The sequence below is a fragment of the Bos mutus genome, chromosome 17 (genome assembly GCF_027580195.1).
Source record: "Bos mutus isolate GX-2022 chromosome 17, NWIPB_WYAK_1.1, whole genome shotgun sequence".
Classification (NCBI taxonomy): Eukaryota; Metazoa; Chordata; class Mammalia; order Artiodactyla; family Bovidae; genus Bos; species Bos mutus.
This window is the reverse complement of record NC_091633.1, coordinates 43,815,532-43,836,121: the sequence shown is the minus strand read 5'-3', so window position 1 is coordinate 43,836,121 and position 20,590 is coordinate 43,815,532. Positions and strand designations below refer to the sequence as shown.

At 36.9% G+C, this 20,590-nt stretch overlaps 1 protein-coding gene across 3 annotated transcripts; it reads right to left on the bottom strand.

Annotated features, from left to right (window-relative positions):
- Nucleotides 1–594: 594 nt before the first annotated feature.
- On the bottom strand, nt 595–18,682 carry C17H4orf33 (chromosome 17 C4orf33 homolog). 3 transcript variants are annotated; one of them, XM_005888454.3, is made up of 6 exons: nt 18,604–18,682; nt 12,437–12,626; nt 7,295–7,355; nt 4,578–4,629; nt 4,127–4,326; nt 595–1,609 (listed from the first exon to the last, which is right to left on the bottom strand). In XM_005888454.3, exons 2-6 carry the CDS (start codon nt 12,615–12,617, stop codon nt 1,504–1,506), a joined length of 600 nt encoding a protein of 199 aa, XP_005888516.1. In that variant the 5' UTR covers nt 12,618–12,626; nt 18,604–18,682; the 3' UTR covers nt 595–1,503. The 3 variants fall into 3 exon arrangements, with proteins under 3 accessions (XP_005888516.1, XP_070242633.1, XP_070242634.1); XM_070386532.1 differs by lacking the exon at nt 18,604–18,682 and adding an exon at nt 18,410–18,428; XM_070386533.1 differs by lacking the exon at nt 595–1,609 and adding an exon at nt 1,619–2,627.
- Between the last annotated feature and the right edge of the window lie 1,908 nt (nt 18,683–20,590).

Below are 20,590 nucleotides of genomic sequence, written 5' to 3'. Positions count from 1 at the left end.
TTCTTTTGTCTTGCTACTGACCTATCTGTAGGTTGTCTCCTAATTAAAACAAGGAGCTAGTGTGTTACCTTGCATCAATTCTGCAATTCAGGAAAAAGGAAGAGAGAAGGCAAAGGACAAAGGATATATGGCAGCTGAGTCTTTCATCTGTAAGGCAGCTTTTCTTGAAGCCCCTTCTAACACTGTATACTTAGTCTCATTGAACTGTTTCATAATGTCCTTTCTATCTGCAAAGGAATCTGGGAAAATGTAGTTTTTAAGACGATCCTCTAAAAATTGAAGCTATATAAACTGAAATAAAAAATAAAAATTGAAGCTATAGAAAAGAGTTAGCAAAGGAGAAGAAGTAAAAGTATTATTGTTGGGTAAGCAAATAGATGTCTGTACAAGCAATACAGTTTCCTCTGTAAGACTGCTAATCTCATGTTAAGAAAAATGGTGAAGGACCAAGCAATGGTGAACTTGGTGGAGAAGTTCACAGATAATCTACTAGATGGCTTTAAGCAATGAATTATAACAAAATTTGAAAATTATGGGCCAGAGGTGTTTGATGTTTACAAAATAAAATGAAGACATTTTGACATCTTGTTTAACAGCATGAAGAAAATGTCATTTATTTGCAAATAAAAGCACAATCTGTTGCCGGAATTCAAGACAACTTCATTCTATTTTCTTCTACAGAAGAAAAGTAATCATAAGACAGGAAAAAAACACTGATTAAATAGCACATGTATTTCAATAATGCCTTAACAGATGTGTACCTCCTGTTTAAACAAAATATACCATTGTTTTCTATTCAAGTATGAATAGAAGAGTCTGAGTCAGGAATTATTATATAAACATCTTTCAAAAGGAAGTGCCAATTTTAAAACATTTATTTATTTATTTATTTTGAGCTGCGCTGGGGCTTCAGTACTGACACAGGTGCTTCTCATTGTGCTGGCTTCTCTGGTTGTGGAGCACAGGTTCTAGAGGGCACAGGCTTCAGTAATTGTGGTGCACAGGCTTAACTGCCCCACAGCGTGTGGAATCTTCCCCAATCAGGGACTGGACCCACGACTCCTGCGTTGGCAGGCAAATTCTTAACCATTATACCACCAGGGAAGTCCGAGAATTTATATTACAATGGAGTTCAAAAATGTGCAAATAAGATGTTCAGTTACAAGCTGGCTGAGATTTAGGGAAGTGGGAAGAGAAATAATGATTTTGGCTGACAGAGTCAGGGATATTTGGGGGTGATGGTGACACAAGGCAGATGGTAGAACCTTGACATGATGGCTCCTGGACAAAGTGACTGAGAAACATTTTCACTTTACAGTTAAAATCATATCTGAACTTTCTACTTTCCTGTTAATTCATACACAATTTACCCCAGAAATACTCTATTTTCACTGACCTCCATAAAATATTTATTGTTGAAATGTGTTCATGATATCTTGAAAGAGATTATTATTATTAAAGGGTATAGAGAAGAAATGATTGATACAGTCATCTACTATACTCCTACACATCAGGTTTCTCTATTAGCCACAGGTCTGATTCTGGTTGGTTCCACTTTTCTCCAAGCAGTGTGTTAAAACTGAAAGGCTTGAAGTAATCCAGACGATGGCTACATGCAAAGAAAAAGATAGTCAGAATTGAAATTAATTATATACTTGTGAAAAATTTGTCCTGAGAAGCTATTTATTTTGTCATATCTATTATAGGACAACATTCTGTTTTAAGAACCTCAAAGGTAAGATGTATTCACACGTATAGTTTCCTTACTCTAGCCATCAAACATTCAGCTCTGAAAATATTCACCTGTATCTCAAAGCACTCTCTTTTCAATTCTGCAAATAGCTCCCTCACAGATGAAGGGAGAAATAAAAATCAACTGTCAAAACCTGACTCATTTCATCTAGTCTTAAACAAATCATGTTATATTCTCACAGATATTTTCATATTCAAACTCTGATAGGATTTATATCAGTTATACAAACAATTGTTTTTAAAAAGTTTCAGCTCAACAGATTAAAGGATAGACTCCTTTGCCAAAGCAAGGCAGATTTATGTAAAAGAGAGTTAAATCTAATTCTTTCTCTTTCTAGGAAAATCATTTAACTACTAGGATTTACTATCATTTAACTATTAGCTTTTTACTGTGGCCTAATAAGGAGAGAATTGGAGAAGGAAATGGCAACCCACTCCAGCGTTCTTGCCTGGAGAATCCTAAGGACGGCGGAGCCTGGTAGGCTGCCGTCTACGGGGTTGCACAGAGTCGGACACGACTGAAGCGACTTAGCAATGAGAGAGGGGCTTCCCAGGTGGCGCTGGTGGTAAAGAATCCACCTGCCAATGCAGGAGATGTAAGAGATGGGGTTCGATCCCTGGATCAGGAAAATCCCTTGGAGGAGGGCACAGCAACCCACTCCAGTATTCTTGCCTGGAGAATCCCACGGACAGAGGAACCTGGTGGGTTACAGTCCACAGGGTCACAGAGAGTTGGACATGACTGAAGTGACTGAGCATGCAAAGAAGAGACAGGTTTAGCTCACATGCTGCAGTGGAACTCAGCTCTGAAGGAAATCCCTCTGCGCTAGCCGACAGCATAATCACACTTTTACCCAGAGTAAGCATCCAATAACCTATAAAGAAGAAGCCCAAATACAGAAGTGCATTAGTGTGTGAGAAGCCAGAGAAACAAGCCATCTTGATAAGAAAGCCCTGAGTGAGTGGCATCTAGATTCCTGTCCCACTCTGCCCACCTGACCAAAGTGAACCAGTTTTAGTCACAACTGTCAATCCAGATTAAGCAGCTAAGGAAACATCGAAGGATAAGAGAAAGGAAGGGAGAAAGAAGCTGGTTAGAAAGGGTCAGGACCTGGGAGAAAAGCAAGGGGGAAAGCGGAAAATATGTCAGGCAGAATAAAGGAACAGGTGTGAAGAGATAAAAATCCAAGTAGAGCAGAGTAAGAGCATGACAGGAAGGGCAAGGGAGACAGTGCAGCACTTGCCAAGGGTAAAAAGGTAGGGAAATCAGTCTACCATGGTGCAAAGCCCACTAGGCTGTCTCTATTAGGCTTTTCTAAACATGCAGACTCACTAGGCTACCTTGGCCACTTGAGTACACTCAATAGAGCGGGACTCTCAAGGGCCACTTGAGTACTCTCAGGTTGCCCCAGGACAGTGTCTGGTTTTCCTTCCTCTAAGCGGGTAGTGTTTGCAGCAGTCCATGAAGCACTCAAAGCTGAAACTCCAGTACTTTGGCCACCTCATGCGAAGAGTTGATTCATTGGAAAAGACCCTGATGCTGGGAGGGATTGGGGGCAGGAGGAGAAGGGGGGGACAGAGGATGAGATGGCTGGATGGCATCACTGACTCGATGGACTTGAGTCTCAGTGAACTCCGGGAGTTGGTGATGGACAGGGAAGCCTGGCGTGCTGCGATTCATGGGGTCGCAAAGAGTCGGACACGACTGAGCGACTGATCTGATCTGATCCGATCTGATGAAGCATTCATAAGACTGGCTGGGGGCTACATTCTCCTTAAGTGACGGCTTCAGGTGCAAAGAGATCAGACTTAAATGGAAATTTTGCAGGTGACTCCTTGGCTTGTATGCCTGCTGCCCCACAGGAGACAGTATTTCTTGTAGTAACTCTCTAGGAGTAGCTTCCAGGGTCCCCTCAGGGTACACTACTGTTAAAGTGAAATCCCTAAGCCCTGCTGTCCCCATCTATACTGCCTAGAAATACAGCTGACGTTTTTATCCTCGTGAGGTGACCAGGAGAAGAGAACTAGAGAGTTAACTTAAGGTCAGATTCTTCAGCAGCAGCAGAAAAGATTTATTAACCCACTGCTCACACCAGGAAATATAGATGCCTCTGGTCATTTACCTCTGAAAGGGATCATCAATAAATTTGCAACTATACTTCAATACTAATTGCTATAGTACTCACTAAGAAGATTCTTCTCACACTACTGTGGAAATCTAAGTGCTCTACTGACAGCAGTGGAGAGACACGTATAAGACTATGCTTTTATGTGTCTTCTTTGACCAAAAAATGTTACTGCTACCCTACCACAAATTAATTTAAAAAAAAAAACTCTTACAATTGGGACATATTTTCATTTATTTTCTACTTACAAATCAGGTTTTTGTCCTTGCTGCAGCTCATGTTGAGGTACAGGGTAAAGAGCTTCATAGCTTCTTTCATCTTTTGATCCATGAATTGCAAATGAATTGAATTTTGTCACATTTGGTGGAAAATAACTCCAAGGAATAGAAGCACTGCCTTCCCATTTTGTTTCTCCTCTGGACACTCTGAATGACAGATCAAGTCCTTGCTACAGAAACAACATGTGAAACACAAAAAGCTATATTCATATTTATACTTTAAACTGGAGAAGAAAATGGCAACCCACTTCAGTTTTCTTGCCTGGGAAATCCCATAGACAAAGAAGCCTGGTGGGTTATAGTTCGTGGGGGTCACATGAACAACCCATGAACACGAGTCAGATATGACTGAACAACTGAACAACAGTAACAATATACCCTGTACACTCAAGGATTTTGTCTCATATTTTCATTTACTTACTTTCCACACATTTCTTCTTCCAGAGAGTAAAAGCACCAAATGCTGTCCGTGGCTGTAAAATTTAAAATTCTTCGTGAGTGTTTGAAATGATCATTATTTTCTTCACTATCTTTCACATCTCCACGTGTGTGTGCACATGCTAAGTTGCTTCCGTCACGTCCGACTCTATGTGACCCCATGGACTGTAGCCTGCCAGGCTCCTCTGTCTGTGGGATTCTCCAGGCAAAAATACTGGAGTTGGTTGCCATGACCTCCTCCATGTGCATGCTTGTGACTAAGTTTCCAAATAATTAAAGAACACAATATGCATACTAGATAATTACAGGGAGAGCCAGCATGTTCAGTTACTTAGAAATGACTTATTTTCCAGGCTGCTACTGCTGCTAAGTCACTTCAGTCATGTCCGACTCTGTGCGATCCCATAGACGGCAGCCCACCAGGCTCCCCCGTCCCTGGGGTTCTCTAGGGAAGAACACTGGAGTGGGTTGCCATTTCCTTCTCCAATGCATGAAAGTGAAAAGTGAAAGGGAAGTCGCTCAGTTGTGTCCGACTCTTTGCGACCCCATGGACTGCCACCTACCAGGCTCCTCTGTCCACGGGATTTTCCAGGCAAGAGTACTGGAGTGGGGTGCCATTGCCTTCTCCGTATTTCCCAGGCAAGTGCCATCAAACGCATAAAGTTACACATGTTCAGATTCTTCCTTATATTATTTAAATAAGAAATATGAAATATTTCAGTTGGTTAGACAATACACAGTACGAAAAATGGGTGGGATATTTGGAGTTCATTAGAAAACTTATTTTGAAAATTAAAGTATCCTAAGGGAAGCTGGCACCAATTTCCAGGTCAAAATCCCACAACTTTTTAAAACGTTATTTCTATAAGAAAACTGTCTTGAAGCTCATTAAGGAGATAGAAAATAAAAATATAGGTTGTCTAAAACTACCTAACAGGCTGAAGACTTTAATTTGTAACTATTTCCTAGTACAATTGCCCTTATCCCATCTGCCTGTTGTGTTTTCCTGCTTTCTACCATTAGTTCTGACACTGATGTCCATTTTAAAAGAGAAGCACAACATACCCCCACAAGAAAATTCTAATAGGAGAACATAATTGGGATTATCCCTGTCAGTAAGAATCAAAGGATTTCAAATAGCTACATGAAGCAAATTTACTATCTTTGTAAAAGACTGTATCTAAACATTTGGCACAGATGGTCTATTGAGAGTTTTCCGGAAGGATTTCCTTCAAGAAATGAGTCTAAGAGAAACAAGTATTCTTTTCCATTTAAAAGTTCTCTGCTTACTTTTATTGTTATTATGCAACCATACGAATATCTTAAGAGCAATAAAAGGTCTTACAAATTCAAACATATTCAAATTGCTTTCCTAGAGGTTAACTGTCATAGGAATTGCTTGCCTGAAGCAAACCAAGATTGTTGATTATTAACTGTCCTAATGTATCTAAAACTGAACTTTTAGAATTAATTTTATACACAATGGTTATTGAATAATTTTCTAACAAAAGATAATCTATTCAATGTATTTTGTGCTAAGTCATCATTTATGAAAATAAACTGATACTATCTGACAAATTTAAGCTAACGATGTAGCTTAAGAATTCTACCAGATCCAAGTTCTTGACTAACCTTCCATATAAGTTATAACCTATTTGCCTTAGCTTTCTGATGCATATGGGGAAATTTTCTTACTTCACATTATAGTTTATGATACTTAATCATATTTCTCAAAAAGTTTTTGACATGTTATTTGAAGGGTAACAAAGATATATAGTAACTTCTGAAAAACTATAATTGCAAACAGCTACATTAGCAAGAAATCTAGTATTAGCAAGAAATCAAAGTAAAAGAAAATTGTATCCAAAATCTCATTTAAATCAATTGTTTGGGACTCTGCTTAGTCTACAAAAGGACAAAGACTGCAAGATAACCCTTGCTGAGGAGTACTGAAATGTCTTTTAAAATAGTAATGGTGTATGAATAAATATTTCATTTCTAAATATTAACTTTTCTTACAATTTAGATAACAGGTAGGCATAAATTTACTTTTTGACATCTAGAGGAAAGAAAACTGCCAAACAGGTAGACAGTTCCCAAGGACCAGTTAAATTTGTAGAGAGAGAGTCCATGGTTAATATTTTTGAGTCTAGGAAAAGCCACGTCTGATTTAGTTTTAATCTGTGGCACACAAAGTGACATAGTATATACTCAGTAAATGAATGATGAATAAAGGAGGAATACATTAACACATAGTTATGTAATATATACGATTAAAATTTACCTAGTTATTAAAAGAATCTCCTAAAAGTCATTTTCATAAAGTAATCATTTTCATTAAGTAGTTCAATTCATTGTATCTATATGCCTCTTTATTTCCAAATAGTTAATATATAATAATGCAAATTTACAATGTAAATGAGTTTGTTTTCTAAGAATTTTTCATTTTGCAAAACAACCTTCTAATTTATTAGAAAACAACTACATTAGTGAATTGAAAATAGTATCAATGTAATATTTTCTAAAACATTCTACATTACACATCTACTTGAAAACAAAGAATTATATATAATTCAGATAAATTCAGACTAGCATTCCCATAGAATTAGTGAGCTTTTATTAATCTATATGATTTATAATTAGAAAATAATGTGTTCAAAATATATAGTAATGAGTTAGAAAAAATATTTTTATACTTACGGACAAAGTTCAACTTCTAAATACTGTTCAGTTATGTCATTCAAGAAAAACGCTTCCACAACTTTTGAAAACAGAGATAGGACATATAGAGAAATTTAATTTTGCTTCAACAATAAATAATCTATTTATATCTTTAGAATATAAATGAATTAATAATTATCTTTAATTAAAGCTATATCAGCACAAGGAAAAGAGGAAAATACAAACTAGACACTGCCTGTAAGAAAAAATACATAAAAAATAAATCATCTTTTTTCCCCATATCAGTCAGTCAGTTCCGTTGCTCAGTCGTGTCCAACTCTTTGCAGCCCCGTGGAATGCAGCACACCACTCCTCCCTGTCCATCACCAACTCCTGGAGTTTACTCAAACTCATGTCCATTGAGTTGGTGATGCAATCCAACCACCTCATACTCTGTCATCCCCTTCTCCTTCCACCTTCAATCTTTCCCAGCATCAGGGTCTTTTCAAATGAGTCAGTTCTTTGCATCAGGTGGCCAAAGTACTGGAGTTTCAGCTTCAGCATCAGTCCTTCCAATGAATATTCAGGATTGATTTCCTTTTGGATGGACTGGTTGGATCTCCTTGCAGTCCAAGGGACTCTCAAGAGTCTTCTCCAACACCACAGTTCAAAAACATCAATTCTTTGGCACTCAACTTTCTTTATAGTCCAACTCTCACATCCATACATGACTACTGGAAAAACCATATCAGATAGCCATTAAATAAAAATATTAATAAAGCCTAGTGCTGGTGAGGTTGAAAAGAAAAGAGCATTATCACACAGACTCTGAGCTAGTTATCTTTTTCAAGGAATTTATCCTAAGGAAACAATCACACAACTGAGAAAAGAAGTAACATGCTATTGTATCAAAGTATTACTCAAAAGAAATGGTCTAAATAGTTACCTCCTGTTATATATAAATAAACCTATTTTATAGGAGAGGCTTCCCTGGTGGCTCAGATGATAAAGAATCTGCCTGCAAAGTGGGAGACCTGGGTTCAATCCCTGGGTTGGGAAGATCCCTTGGAGAAGTGAATGGCAACCCTCTCCAGTATTCTTGCCTAGAGAATCCCCATGGACAGAGGAGCCTGGCCGGCTGCAGTCCATGGGGGTCGCAAAGAGTTGGACATGACTGACCAACTAAGTATACATTATATAGGAGAGCTGTTAAAAAAAATAATGAAATCTGTGTACTCCACGTAATAGAATATAATTTAGTCATTAAAATAAAATATACAGTTAAGTATTTTTGATGTAGGAAAGATACAAGGAATGATACTTGATAAGTAAGCTGCAGAGCAATAAGCTAGTATACATGAAACAAAAATATGCACATATACCTGTGCTTAGGGGCCTGCAAAATGTGCACAAAAATGTTACGGCTGTTTATCTCTGACAAGTGGAATACAGGGGGGTGATTTTTCTTTACAGTTTCCTGAAATTTTCTGAGAATGCTTATTTTAAAAATTAGAGAATTCTGAAAGTGATAATATGCTTATTATCAAAACAATATAAACATATATGTAAGTAAAAAGTCAAAGTCTTTTTCTTCCCACTTTGCTCTAAAACCTGTCAGACTTCTGCCTTTCTACAATCTATTTTACTTGCATAGATTAAAAAACTGTATCTATAGAATCATTTTCTGCTTACAATTTGCTTTCTTCACATATACACACACATGCAAGTTTACAACATATAGATAACTAATTCTTTTTAATTGCTGCATAGTATTCTTCTATAGAATGTTAGATATATTAAAGGCAAGTAGCTCAGTCATGTCCGACTCTTTGCAACCCCATGGACTGTAGCCCAGCAGGCTCCTCCATCCATGGGATTCTCCAGGCAAAAGTACTGGAGTGGGTTGCCATTTCCTTCTCCAGGGGGATGTTCCCGACCTAGGGATTGAACCCGGGTCTCTCACATTGTAGGCAGATGCTTTACCGTCTGAGCCACCAAAACCTCACTGTTTACCATTAAAAATTATGACTCTCCTTGAATGGAATGATCAACACTTAAATCACTATGCTAAATGGTAAAGGCGAACACTCCTCTCTGAAATGAAAATCTTTTACAAAGCAATACCAAAAGCATAAGACAACTTCCAGATACCACCAAAGACTGAAAGAATATTTCACCACCTGATTAAAGTACACATGCTGAAGATACAAACACTAGTTGAAGTATAGTCTTAAATATACATGCAAAAACCTAACTAATTTGCATAGAGTGTTGAAAAAGGGCTTTCTACATTCAGTTATGTCTGGTAAGTAAGCCTTGTTTTAAGACATGGGTTTTGTAAATATGGTTATTATTGAGGTCTCCATCTCTTTGGGAAATAAAGGATCAACATATTTTTTAGAAAGAATATGTAAATCACAATAATAGAACCCTAATATTATTCAGTTATAACTATGGCTTCCTTGAACCTTTGAAACAATTTTTCCTGAAAAAATTAATCTGAAACAAACTGAACTACATGTTTTCAACATATATTAATCTTTATCCTGAATTAAATCCTTCCATTGTAACTGTACTTCTAAGACAGACATTTCAGGAATGGTATGAAACAAATCCTATTAGAAATAAAGATGATATTCAATGAATAATAAGCCATTATCACTAAGATCTGATTAATTTTTCATGCCTTTTTTATCCTGACACTTTTCACTGGGAATTCAGTAGTTAATTCTAGAGCATACAGATGTTCATAAAGACTGAACTTGTTTGTTGATCTTGGTTAGCTACTCCATAAATTCCTACAGACTTTAAACATCATCAAATATTCTGCTGCGAGACATTGAGAGGTATCGTCCAGCAGGCTGATATATTCCTGATTCAGATTCAAGAGGGTTATCAGTGAATGTTTCTGCATTAAAATCCAAAGGTTCTGCATCCTGAAGAAGTTCTATTCAGTCCCTTTCAGTCCTGTTATTAGCCCTGGTATATTTAGATGTTGATCGGTTGGTACTCATTTCTGAGAAGTTTGATTCTTTTGGGTCAATATGAACATTTCTGTTTCTAGTGGAATCTTCTCTACTGTGTCCATAACGCTCTTTCCATTCTCTTCTTCTATTTTCACCTTCTTCTTGCTGTTGCCTTTTTCTCTTCTCTAGTCTCTTTTCCTTCATCAACTAAGTCTGATGTCATATCATTATCTCCCATGAACTGCTGGAAACCAAGTAGATTCAAACAAGTTCCCAAGCTAAAATACATAGCAATGCAGAGAATTACCACCAACATAGGATAATATATATAGAACCCATCTGCAATAAAGGATAAAACTTTCATGGAACCCATAATAGATGTATAAGCAGTTGGCTGTGTATTTTGGTGAGAGATGGATGAATCCATGTGGGTCAAACCCAAGAAATTAAGACATAAAGGAGGAGTCAAATGGCAAAATAACATGCCACTGAAAAGAAGGCTATAAGCATCAGTCTGTGATGTGAAGCCAGGTAGTAATAGTTAAATACACGAATCCTGAACACAGTAGAATAAACACAGACGCTGAGGAAGAAGATGGAAAGCAAGCAAGCAATCTTGATATAAATGTAATTGTATGTTTTTCAGCTAGCTGTAGGAAGACTGCAAAGAGGGATAAGACAGGTCTAGTGCTAAAGAATGTACACTCTGACCACACAACTATCACAGAGAATATGGACAACACCACAGCAAGTATCCGATATAACCAGGGTTGCAAAAGACATTCCCAGTACCACTCAACTGTAGGATTATAAAAATATTGAATAAATTTATTAATAAATATATTAACACAATAAATATATTAGTACAATCTTTTATTGATAGACATTTAGGTTGTTTCTAGTTTTCCATGTGTTACTTTTATAATAATAAAATATCTAAGATATGGTCCCATTAACAATTCAGTGAGTCTTATTATTCTTTTTAAAGTCTTTTACCTATGGCAAGATAATAGGATGAAGAAGAGATATTGAATTAGAGAAACACTTAGGAGGTGAAACTGCTAGGACTTAATCCAAATATAGAGACAGAGATGGATATCTTGAAAAGGTATCACATTTCTATATTTGGTGATTTGATATATTATGGTGCCATTAACTTGGATTAGGCAATTAGGGAAAGGAGTAGGTTTATAAGAGAAGTGGACTAGTTGAGTCTAGGATTTGTTGAGTTTAGTGTCTATAGTACCTCCAGTATATAACTCACATTAGTGTGAGTGACTAACATGATCAGGAAGTTTGTATATACAAATTCTATATCAATAAAAAACAATGTATGTTTAAGATGTGATAAATTAACACCAACAAAATGCATGCTATACAAGTGGTATAGAGAAAGTAGATGTTAGTGTGGACTAGAAGAGTCATCAAAGGTTTCTTTGAAGAAATGGAACCTGAATGATATGTATCAAAGGAGGGGGCTAGAATGAGAAAAGGTACATGAGTGAGAATATGACCGAAAGGTCAGACTATCAGCCTTTAGGAAGTTAAGAGCTTTTGGTTTAATATGATAGCTTGATTCATGAATACCGTAAAAGCTTATGGGAAGGATTTGAATCTTATCTTAGGGATAGTAAAGATCTGTTATCTGGGAAATGGCATCTAAAGATTATTTCAGAAAGATAAGTTTGGTAGCTTAATTAGGATTCTTCAGAAGGTGATCATACAGCAAACCTGAAACTGCAATTCCACGGCAGGTCTCTTAGCCTTGCTTTGATGTGTGAGATTATTTGCCAGTATAAAATAAAAACTATACTTCATGCTGAAGTTGATGTAGTTTTTATAATAAGTAAAACACCCCAAAGCTTCCATAAAGAAGGTTTATAAGGTTAAAGTCGCCATTTGAAGATACTTAAAAACAAAACAGGAATGCTGAACTCTTCTCAGAATAGGTAACAGACGTAAAGGAAGGAAATATAGCAGCAATTTAAAAATCTGGATTTGTAATTGCCATTTTTCACTGTTCTAGTTACATAGCCGAAGTCCACAGGTAATGGTGAAAAAGTCAGAATGAGAGATTGGTAGGAAATATCAGAAAACTGCACATGTCAGGGGCTCAGAAGCACTCACTTCCTTAGTGCAAGATAAAATAATAGTTCTATGAGAGGTTATTATAAAAAGATTTATGTTTGCAATAAAATACAGCACTTCTACTTACCTTCATAATCCCACAATTGATTGAAAGGTTTTCCTGGTTCTCCTAGTGGGGCTGGAGGATCATTGAAAAATGGAGCACTGACTTCCATCATCACTCCTCTGTCACCTGGATTCAGCCTGACAAACACTGGCTCATGCTTCACTGGAAAACCATCCCAAGTGTGTTCAATTTTAAAATCCATCTAAAGACTCTAAGGTGGAAAAAAAAGAAGAAACGCTAACAATTTACAAATGTTTCCTTTAGAAACAAATAAAAATTTCCAAGCCAAGTAGCAGGCAGGAAGGCAGCAGAGTGACAAGAACACGGTTCTGAGAGTCAAAAGGCCATTCATGTTGTAGTAAATCATGGATATGGAATTCTATTATAATAGGTGATTGGATGTAAAATTGTTAAAACTAGATCTGCCTCAAGTTACCTTGTAAAAAGTGTATCAGAATAATTTTTAAGAACTGTAATTAAGCCATTGCAAACTGTTCATTTACTTAAAACTATAAGCACTGTAAGTTTATATGCCATTCTTTGTCTCACTGTAATGTATGCAGATGAATCACTGGATTGCCTGAGAATTAAGATCTTTACAGTAAAATTCAATTTGATTTTTTGAAATCTGTATAAGTGAACACAAGCATTGCTGTTAACACTGTTCTTTTGGCTAAAATTCTTTTCCTTTTTGGAGTGAAAATGGAGGGAGGGGCTTCAAGCATTTCAAGATTGGCAAAGTTTAACATTGTCGTCCCTAGTCTCAGAATAAGGTTTTTCTTAGCCTTTTCAATCTTTGATATTTCAAGTGTTAAATGACCACATGGTTAGTTAATCCCTTCTCTCCAACTGAATATGGTAACAAAATCTGCAATCATTAAACTTTCAAATAGACAAAGTACATCTGACACAAGCAGTATTTTCATTTTAAATTGTTACTCTAAGCATTAAACAGAAGGGCACAATGTTAAATTAATAAAATTATGCTCTGTGGAACACTATGGATCAAGCACTTTATAAAAGTTTAATTTCACAAAAATTTGTAGAGAAACTATTATTATATATTACAAATGAAGAAACAGACATTGTTATTGCTATTGCTAAGCCACTTCAGTCGTGTCCGACTCTGTGTGACCCCATAGACGGCAGCACACCAGGCTTCCCCATCCCTGGGATTCTCCAGGCAAGAACACTGGAGCGGGTTGCCATTTCCTTCTCCAATGCATGAAAGTGAAAAGAGAAAGTGAAGTCACTCAGTCATGTTCGACCCTCAGCGACCCCATGGACTGCAGCCTTCCAGGCTCCTCCATCCATGGGATTTTCCAGGCAAGAGTACTGGAGTGGGGTGCCATTGCCTTCTCCGAGACATGTCCGAGATCAAATAGCTAGTAAATCAAGAAACTGAACCAATGTCAGCCATGCTTTCCCAGATGAAGACATTTCAGAAATCTGCAAATAGACGGAAACCTTATTTAGGAGTGACAGAGTCCCCCAAATCATACTAGGTCCTTATGTCTTGCCCAAAAGATAATCTTGATTAGTAAATGAGGATATTTCTAGACTTATCTGAAGTCTTCGAATGCATTTCCTTGCTTCATGTTGTTTTTATTGCAAGTAATAATGTTCTACATTTTGAATAAATTTGCTTCAAGACATTTTTTTCAGGTTTACTGAGGTATAATTGACGAAAAAAAATGTATATATTTAAGCTATACAATCTGATGGCTTCATAAAAACTATACTTGAATAAATTTATTCCAACAAATATATATTAAGTACCTACTATGTGCCCAGCATTGGGAGATCCAGATATATAAGCTGTGTGTCAGATAACGAATCCAAGAGCTTCAAAAACCTTTTTGTAAAGTGTGTAGTTTTCTCAATTTTCACTATAAGCTAACAAATTTTAATAACTTCTAAAATTAAAAAAGTTACGGTATTGTGAGCCATTTGCAGCTAATAGCACTTTAGAAGAGGATATGTTGAGCAATTTATATTCATTATTGAAATAAGCTCAGTAAGTGATAAGACTGTATAAACCGACTCTAATATATGTGGAATTCAGTCCTGATTTGCATGGGATAATATACCCCAATAATAAATTTATTTTCTTCATATTTCTGTTGAAATATGAAGGCACATTCTTTAAAAATAAATATATTACCCTCTACTCCCAATTTTGGTACCAGTACCTTCTTGCAGCATAGAGGAAAAAATAAGAATAAATCAAGATGTTAGAAATGCTCATTAAATCTGATTCTGGCACTAACATGCTATACTCCTGACTTAGGGCTTGACAATTTTTGACAATCCTGGCAAAACATAGCTCAGTGACTAGGAAGTTTTGGTAGATTCACTCATTCTCCATACAATTACCATACACACACACACACACACACAAAACGTTGCATACATTAAAGGGATGCCTATCCTAATCAGTGGGTTTCCACCAGGGAATTTTCAACTCCCAGCTCTTGTAGGCCATCATCTCTATCTATAAATGGAACTAAACCATATGCAGTGATGTGCTCCTAAAAACAGCCTATCACTTCCAAGCACATATGCTGGTTCGTGGTAAGACTGTGGCTTCAAATTACTACAAAATGTCATCTTAGCTGGAAGATAAATAAATGATAAAAGCAGAGCTACTCTCATTGACAGTATAAGGTAGTGATAATCTAAATCTTTCCACTGGTTCCTTCTTCCTTTTCTTCTAAGGTTTCTTTGAATATTATTTGTAAATTACTGCAAGAAACATCAGCTAGACTTCCACTAGCAGGGAAGAGTGCCGTAGTTGATATGACCAAGGGTAGCAACAATGGAAACAGAAACAGACTTTATTACCTTGGGTTGCAAAATCAATGCAGATGGTGACTGCAGTCATGAAATTAAAAGAGGCTTGCTCCTTGGAAGAAAAGCTATGACAAACTTAAACAGCATATTGAAAAGCCGAGATTACTCTGCTGACAAAGGTCCATCTAGTCAAAGCTTTGGTTTTTCCAGTAGTCACACATGGATGTGAGAGTTGGACTATAAAGAAAGCTGAGGCGCTGAAGAACTGATGCTTTTGAGCTGTGGTGTTAGAGAAGACTCTTGAGAGTCCCTTGGACTGCAAGGATATCAAATCAGTCCATCTGAAAGGAAATCCGTCCTGAATGTTCATTGGAAGGACTGATGCTGAAGCTAAAACTCCAATACTTTGGCCACCTGATGCAAAGAACTGACTCATTAGAAAAGACCCTGATGCTGGGCAAGACTGAAGGCAGAAGAAGGGGACGACAGAGGATGACATGGTTGGATGGCATCACCGACTCGATGGACGTGAGTTTGAGCAAGCTCTGGGAGTTGGTGATGGACAGGGAAGCCTGGCATGCTGCACAGTCCATGAGGTTGCAAAGAGTTGGACAGGACTGAGTAACTGAACTCAGAATACAATTTTGACTTAAATTGCATAAAATGACGTTAGTTTCATATCAAAACAACAAACTTGTTAATCTGCTTAAAGAATATATCAACCTAAGTGTACATAAAACAACAAAATCAACTAAAAAGTATAGTCCTGCCCACTAGTTTATAATCTAAAGAAAATACTGGACCTAGACAGAGACAATTGATTTTCTTTTCAACTCCCTAGGGACACTTAGGTTTGTGGTGGCTTAACCCCCACAACCTCTCTATTTTCTTTGTTTGCATATGTGCTCATATGAGTAGAAACGATTCATTTATCAGTGTCCTTCACGACCTGGGCTACTGGGCATCCGAGAAGCATTCCACTCCCTGTCAATCTCTATTGCCCATACACTGCTCTGTTTTGGTTCACAGCACTTAAAAGTACATGACCAACTTGTTTATTTTCTCCCCATAAGCTAGAATGCCTGTAAATAACAATAACTTACTAATTTATCTGTGGAGTGAATAACTGCTCTAGTCTCTGAATCTAAAACTTCATGATTCTAAGATTTTATGCAGGAGAAATCAACTCTATTGGGGTATCATTATCTTTTTCAACACTATAAATTAATATGATGGCAAATAACTAAGATAATATATCATATCTAGAAACTTCCTTTCAAATTAGCTTATCAAAGGTTTATTAGTTACTCATTTTGTTTCAGGCACCATAGCAGGTATTGGATAAATAGTGTATAGAAGTCTATGGGGAGTTGGCAATGGTTTTCATGTAGCTAATCAATCAGGACTCATCCATTATCAACTGGTTCATTTTGCAGTTCGATTTAATAAAACTGGATCCCTACACCAAACTAAATTTTAAATGAATCAAAGATCTAGGGCATTTCCTGGCAGTCCAGTGGTTAGGACTGTGCTTTCACTTCAGGGCCTAGGTTTGATCCCTACTTAGGGAACTAAGATCCCACAAGACAAGTAGCACAGCAGGAAAAAAAAAAAAAAAAAACCAAATAATTAAACATAAATCAAATCACATAAAAACAAGAAAAAAATCGGGAGGTTTTTTTTTATAATATAATCTTACAGTAGAAAAGAAGCCTTTTAAAATATAACAGAATACATTTTCAAAAAAAAAAACTGATACACTGATACATTTGGCTATGTAAGCATTTAAAAAATAAAAGCAAAACTCTATCGTTCTCCACCACAAAGATAAAAACATGCCATTACAGAATCAAAGACAGTCTGGGAGAAATACCTGCAACTCATAGCTGAGATAAATAACTAATTTGTTTAATGTTTAAAGGGCTTCTATAAATTAATAAGGAAAAGATCGATCAACAGAAAAACGGTGTAAAAGTATGAATAGCCAGCACACAGAAAATACAAAATGTTCTCATTCACGGTAGAAATGCAAACTAAAACAATAAATTACTATTTTTCACTTATATTGTCAAGAATCAGAAAGTTTGATAAAATGCCATGATAATGAGGACACTGAGAAACAATCAAGATGTTATTCAGGCATAACTGGCACAGACCCAGTGAAGAGCATCCCTCAGTAACAATCAAAGCAAAAAATGCCAATAACCTTTGACTCAACAACTCTAGTTCTAGGAGTTATTACACCCGTACCCATTCAAAATGACATGCTATAAAGTTATTTGTTGTAACATTGTTCAGAATAACAAAATACCGTTAAGCAACTTAAACACCCACAGGTAGAGGACTGGTAAATAAATTATGCTATTTCATACAATGAAATAGCCCACAACAGTTAAAAAAAAGTGAGGCAGCTCTATATATACCAGCTAAGATATATTAACTTAAAAAAGCAAGGTCCAAAAAGTATGCATTTACTTAATAAAAAGGGAGAGTATTTGCATACAGGAAGCATATTTGAGACACCAGTGCATCCGTAATTGCCTTTTTGGAGGGAATTATCTGCCTGAGATAGCTGAAGAAGTTTTACTTTCACTGTATCACTTTTTTTAACCTACTTGAGTTTTACACTAAAACAGACATGCATTACTATTCAAAAATAATTTAAAATACTAAAAAAAAAAGTCTAAGGCTGGATCTCTCAAATGTTTTTGTGACTACCTCTTGTCTCCCTCACGTTTTGCACGCTGAACATTTCTAAAAAGTCAGTGAATATTAGGAATATTATTGAAAGAATGCATTCGTTCAAGCAGACCACCACCCTAGTATACAATTTTAATGTTGGCTGTGTAGACTTTCTTAAAATGAATGTTTATTAATATGTAGTTTCTCACATTTTAACTTCTAGTCTTCAAATTAGTCTTATGAAAAAGTCAAAAATAATTCTTTTCATACTTTACTTCCACTACGCGAAGATCTTAAAAAGGAAATGAACTATGAGAATGGAGACAGAACCCCGGAGCATTAAGAGTCTAGAGAGGATTTAAAAAAAAAAAAAATTGCACAAAAGATAAAAGAAGGAAGTTATGGAAAATGTGTTTTCTCAATAAAACATTTTGTAAGGAAAATTTCCAAACCCTCTATTCACGAAATTTTTTTTCAGTTTTCTACAGTAAGATTTTTTTTCCCAGTTTGCGTCCTCACCCCACCACCACTTGCCACCTCCTCCACGCATTTAAGAGAGAAACGGAGAAATGAGGAAGTCAGCCCGGAGAGTGGGAGGAAACCGCCGCCAGAACCAGCTGAAAAGTACGTTGCCAGAGAAAAGCCAACAAGACTGGCAGCGGGTGAGAGGAATGACAAGAGGGGAGAAAGCATAACAACAAGAGTACACAGACCCGTGGGCTCTCAGTCCGCCACTGGCTAGCTCCCGGCGGCCTAGGTCACGGGGAGCGCGCTGAGCCCTAGGCTCCGCCCCGCGGCCCGCACGTTCTGGGGGCGGGGCTTAGCGGATAAAGCGCAGACACCTGTGGAAGGACCACGGGTGAACAGCTGGAAGCTTTTAATTGTTCCACAGAAGTTTGAGCGGTTTTCTATAAAGAAAAGGAAGGGAACTCAGCAGTATTTACAATTGTTGCGCAACTTAAAAACCAACTATCTATCATTTAGATTATAATAGAACATGTGCAGCAATAATTCACTTAAAATAATGAAAGACTGCCTAGGTAAGCAAAAAGTGTAAACTATATTACAGTAGCTGTAAATAATATTATCCTAGCTGTAAATTATCCTCTACTACTGGGAGGTCTTAACATGGTGGTTCTAACATTGGGACCCGACTGAGTGAATTCCAATCCAAATTCAGGCACTTTTCAACTGTTATCAGGAAGTTACTCTAAAAAAGAGTTTAAAAATAGCAACTACCTTACACGGTTTTGTGAGGATTAAATGAGTTAATGTACATGGGGCAGAGTACACTCTCAAAATGTGTGTATGTGTGTGTTAGTAGCCCAGTCGTGTTCAACTCTTTACGACCTCATAGACTGTAGCCCCGGAGAAGGCAATGGCACCCAACTCCGGTACTCTTGCCTGGAAAATCCCATGGACGGAGCAGCCTGGTAGGCTGCAGTCCATGGGGTCGCTAGGAGTCGGACACGACTGAGCGACTTCCCTTTCACTTTTCACTTTCATGCATTGGAGAAGGAAATGGCAACCCACTCCAGTGTTCTTGCCTGGAGAATCCCAGGGACGAGGGAGCCTGGTGGGCTGCTGTCTCTGGAGTCGCAGAGAGTTGGACACGACTGAAGCAACTTAGCAGCAGCAGCAGACTGTAGCCCACAGGCTCCTCTGTCCATGGAATTCTCCGGGCAAGAACATCAGAGTGGGTAGCCATTCCCTTCTCCAGGGGATCTTATGCTTTAAAAAACTTTCTTGGGGGGAAAACAACTTTTGTGTTTGTTTTACCAGATGATTATTTTTGTTTTATAAAAATCACTTTTTGTGGGAGAGGGAAATTAGTGCTGTTTAATAGGTGTAGCGTTTCAGTCATGCAAGATGAAATAGTTCTGGAGATCTACTGTACAAGAATGTGCACATAGTTAATGATACTGTGTTCAACACCTTAAAGATTGAGTAGATGTCATGTTATATGCTTTTTACTACAATAATTATAATAATAAAAAAGACAAGCTTAAAAAGTGAGATTGAATTCCCAGGTAATCTTCTTGGTTGGGAAAATATAATTATTATTAAGAGTTTTTTAAAAAATAACTTTTTATGGCATTTAATATCAGACAATGTTAACATTTTGATCCTAGCTTAAATTTCCAACTTTGTATTCTTCATGTTTTTCTCACAGTGCTCAGTGTCAATATATTGCATAAATTAGTATTCATGCAATCTATTGATTTTCAAAGGTTTTCCTTATTGGAGAAATAAATCTAACATAAAAACATGAAAGAGTGACTAGATAATGGTTACAAACATACTAAGGACTTTTCTCTCCCTTTTCTCATTCACTGTACTCAATTACAGTAATAGATATTTTGTATGCACACACGTTCTGTAAGTTAATTCCTTCATAAGATACTTATTGAGTGCTCACTGTGTTCCAGATACTATGATAGAGCCTGAAATCAATATAAAACACTATGATAGACACCGCAGGAAGAAGCATGAAGTAACTACAAAGGGAAGCACCAACCTTGGGCTAAGTGAGTAGAAATCAGACGGGAAGTTTTAAAAAGGGAAAACACTAGAAGGGATGCTTTAAAGATAAGTGAAATCGTAGCAATTTTGTTTTTTACAGATTAAAATTATTTTCAAACCCATTAAAATTCAACCAGTAAAAAATCTTGTAACCAAAATACCCCACCACGCCTCAAA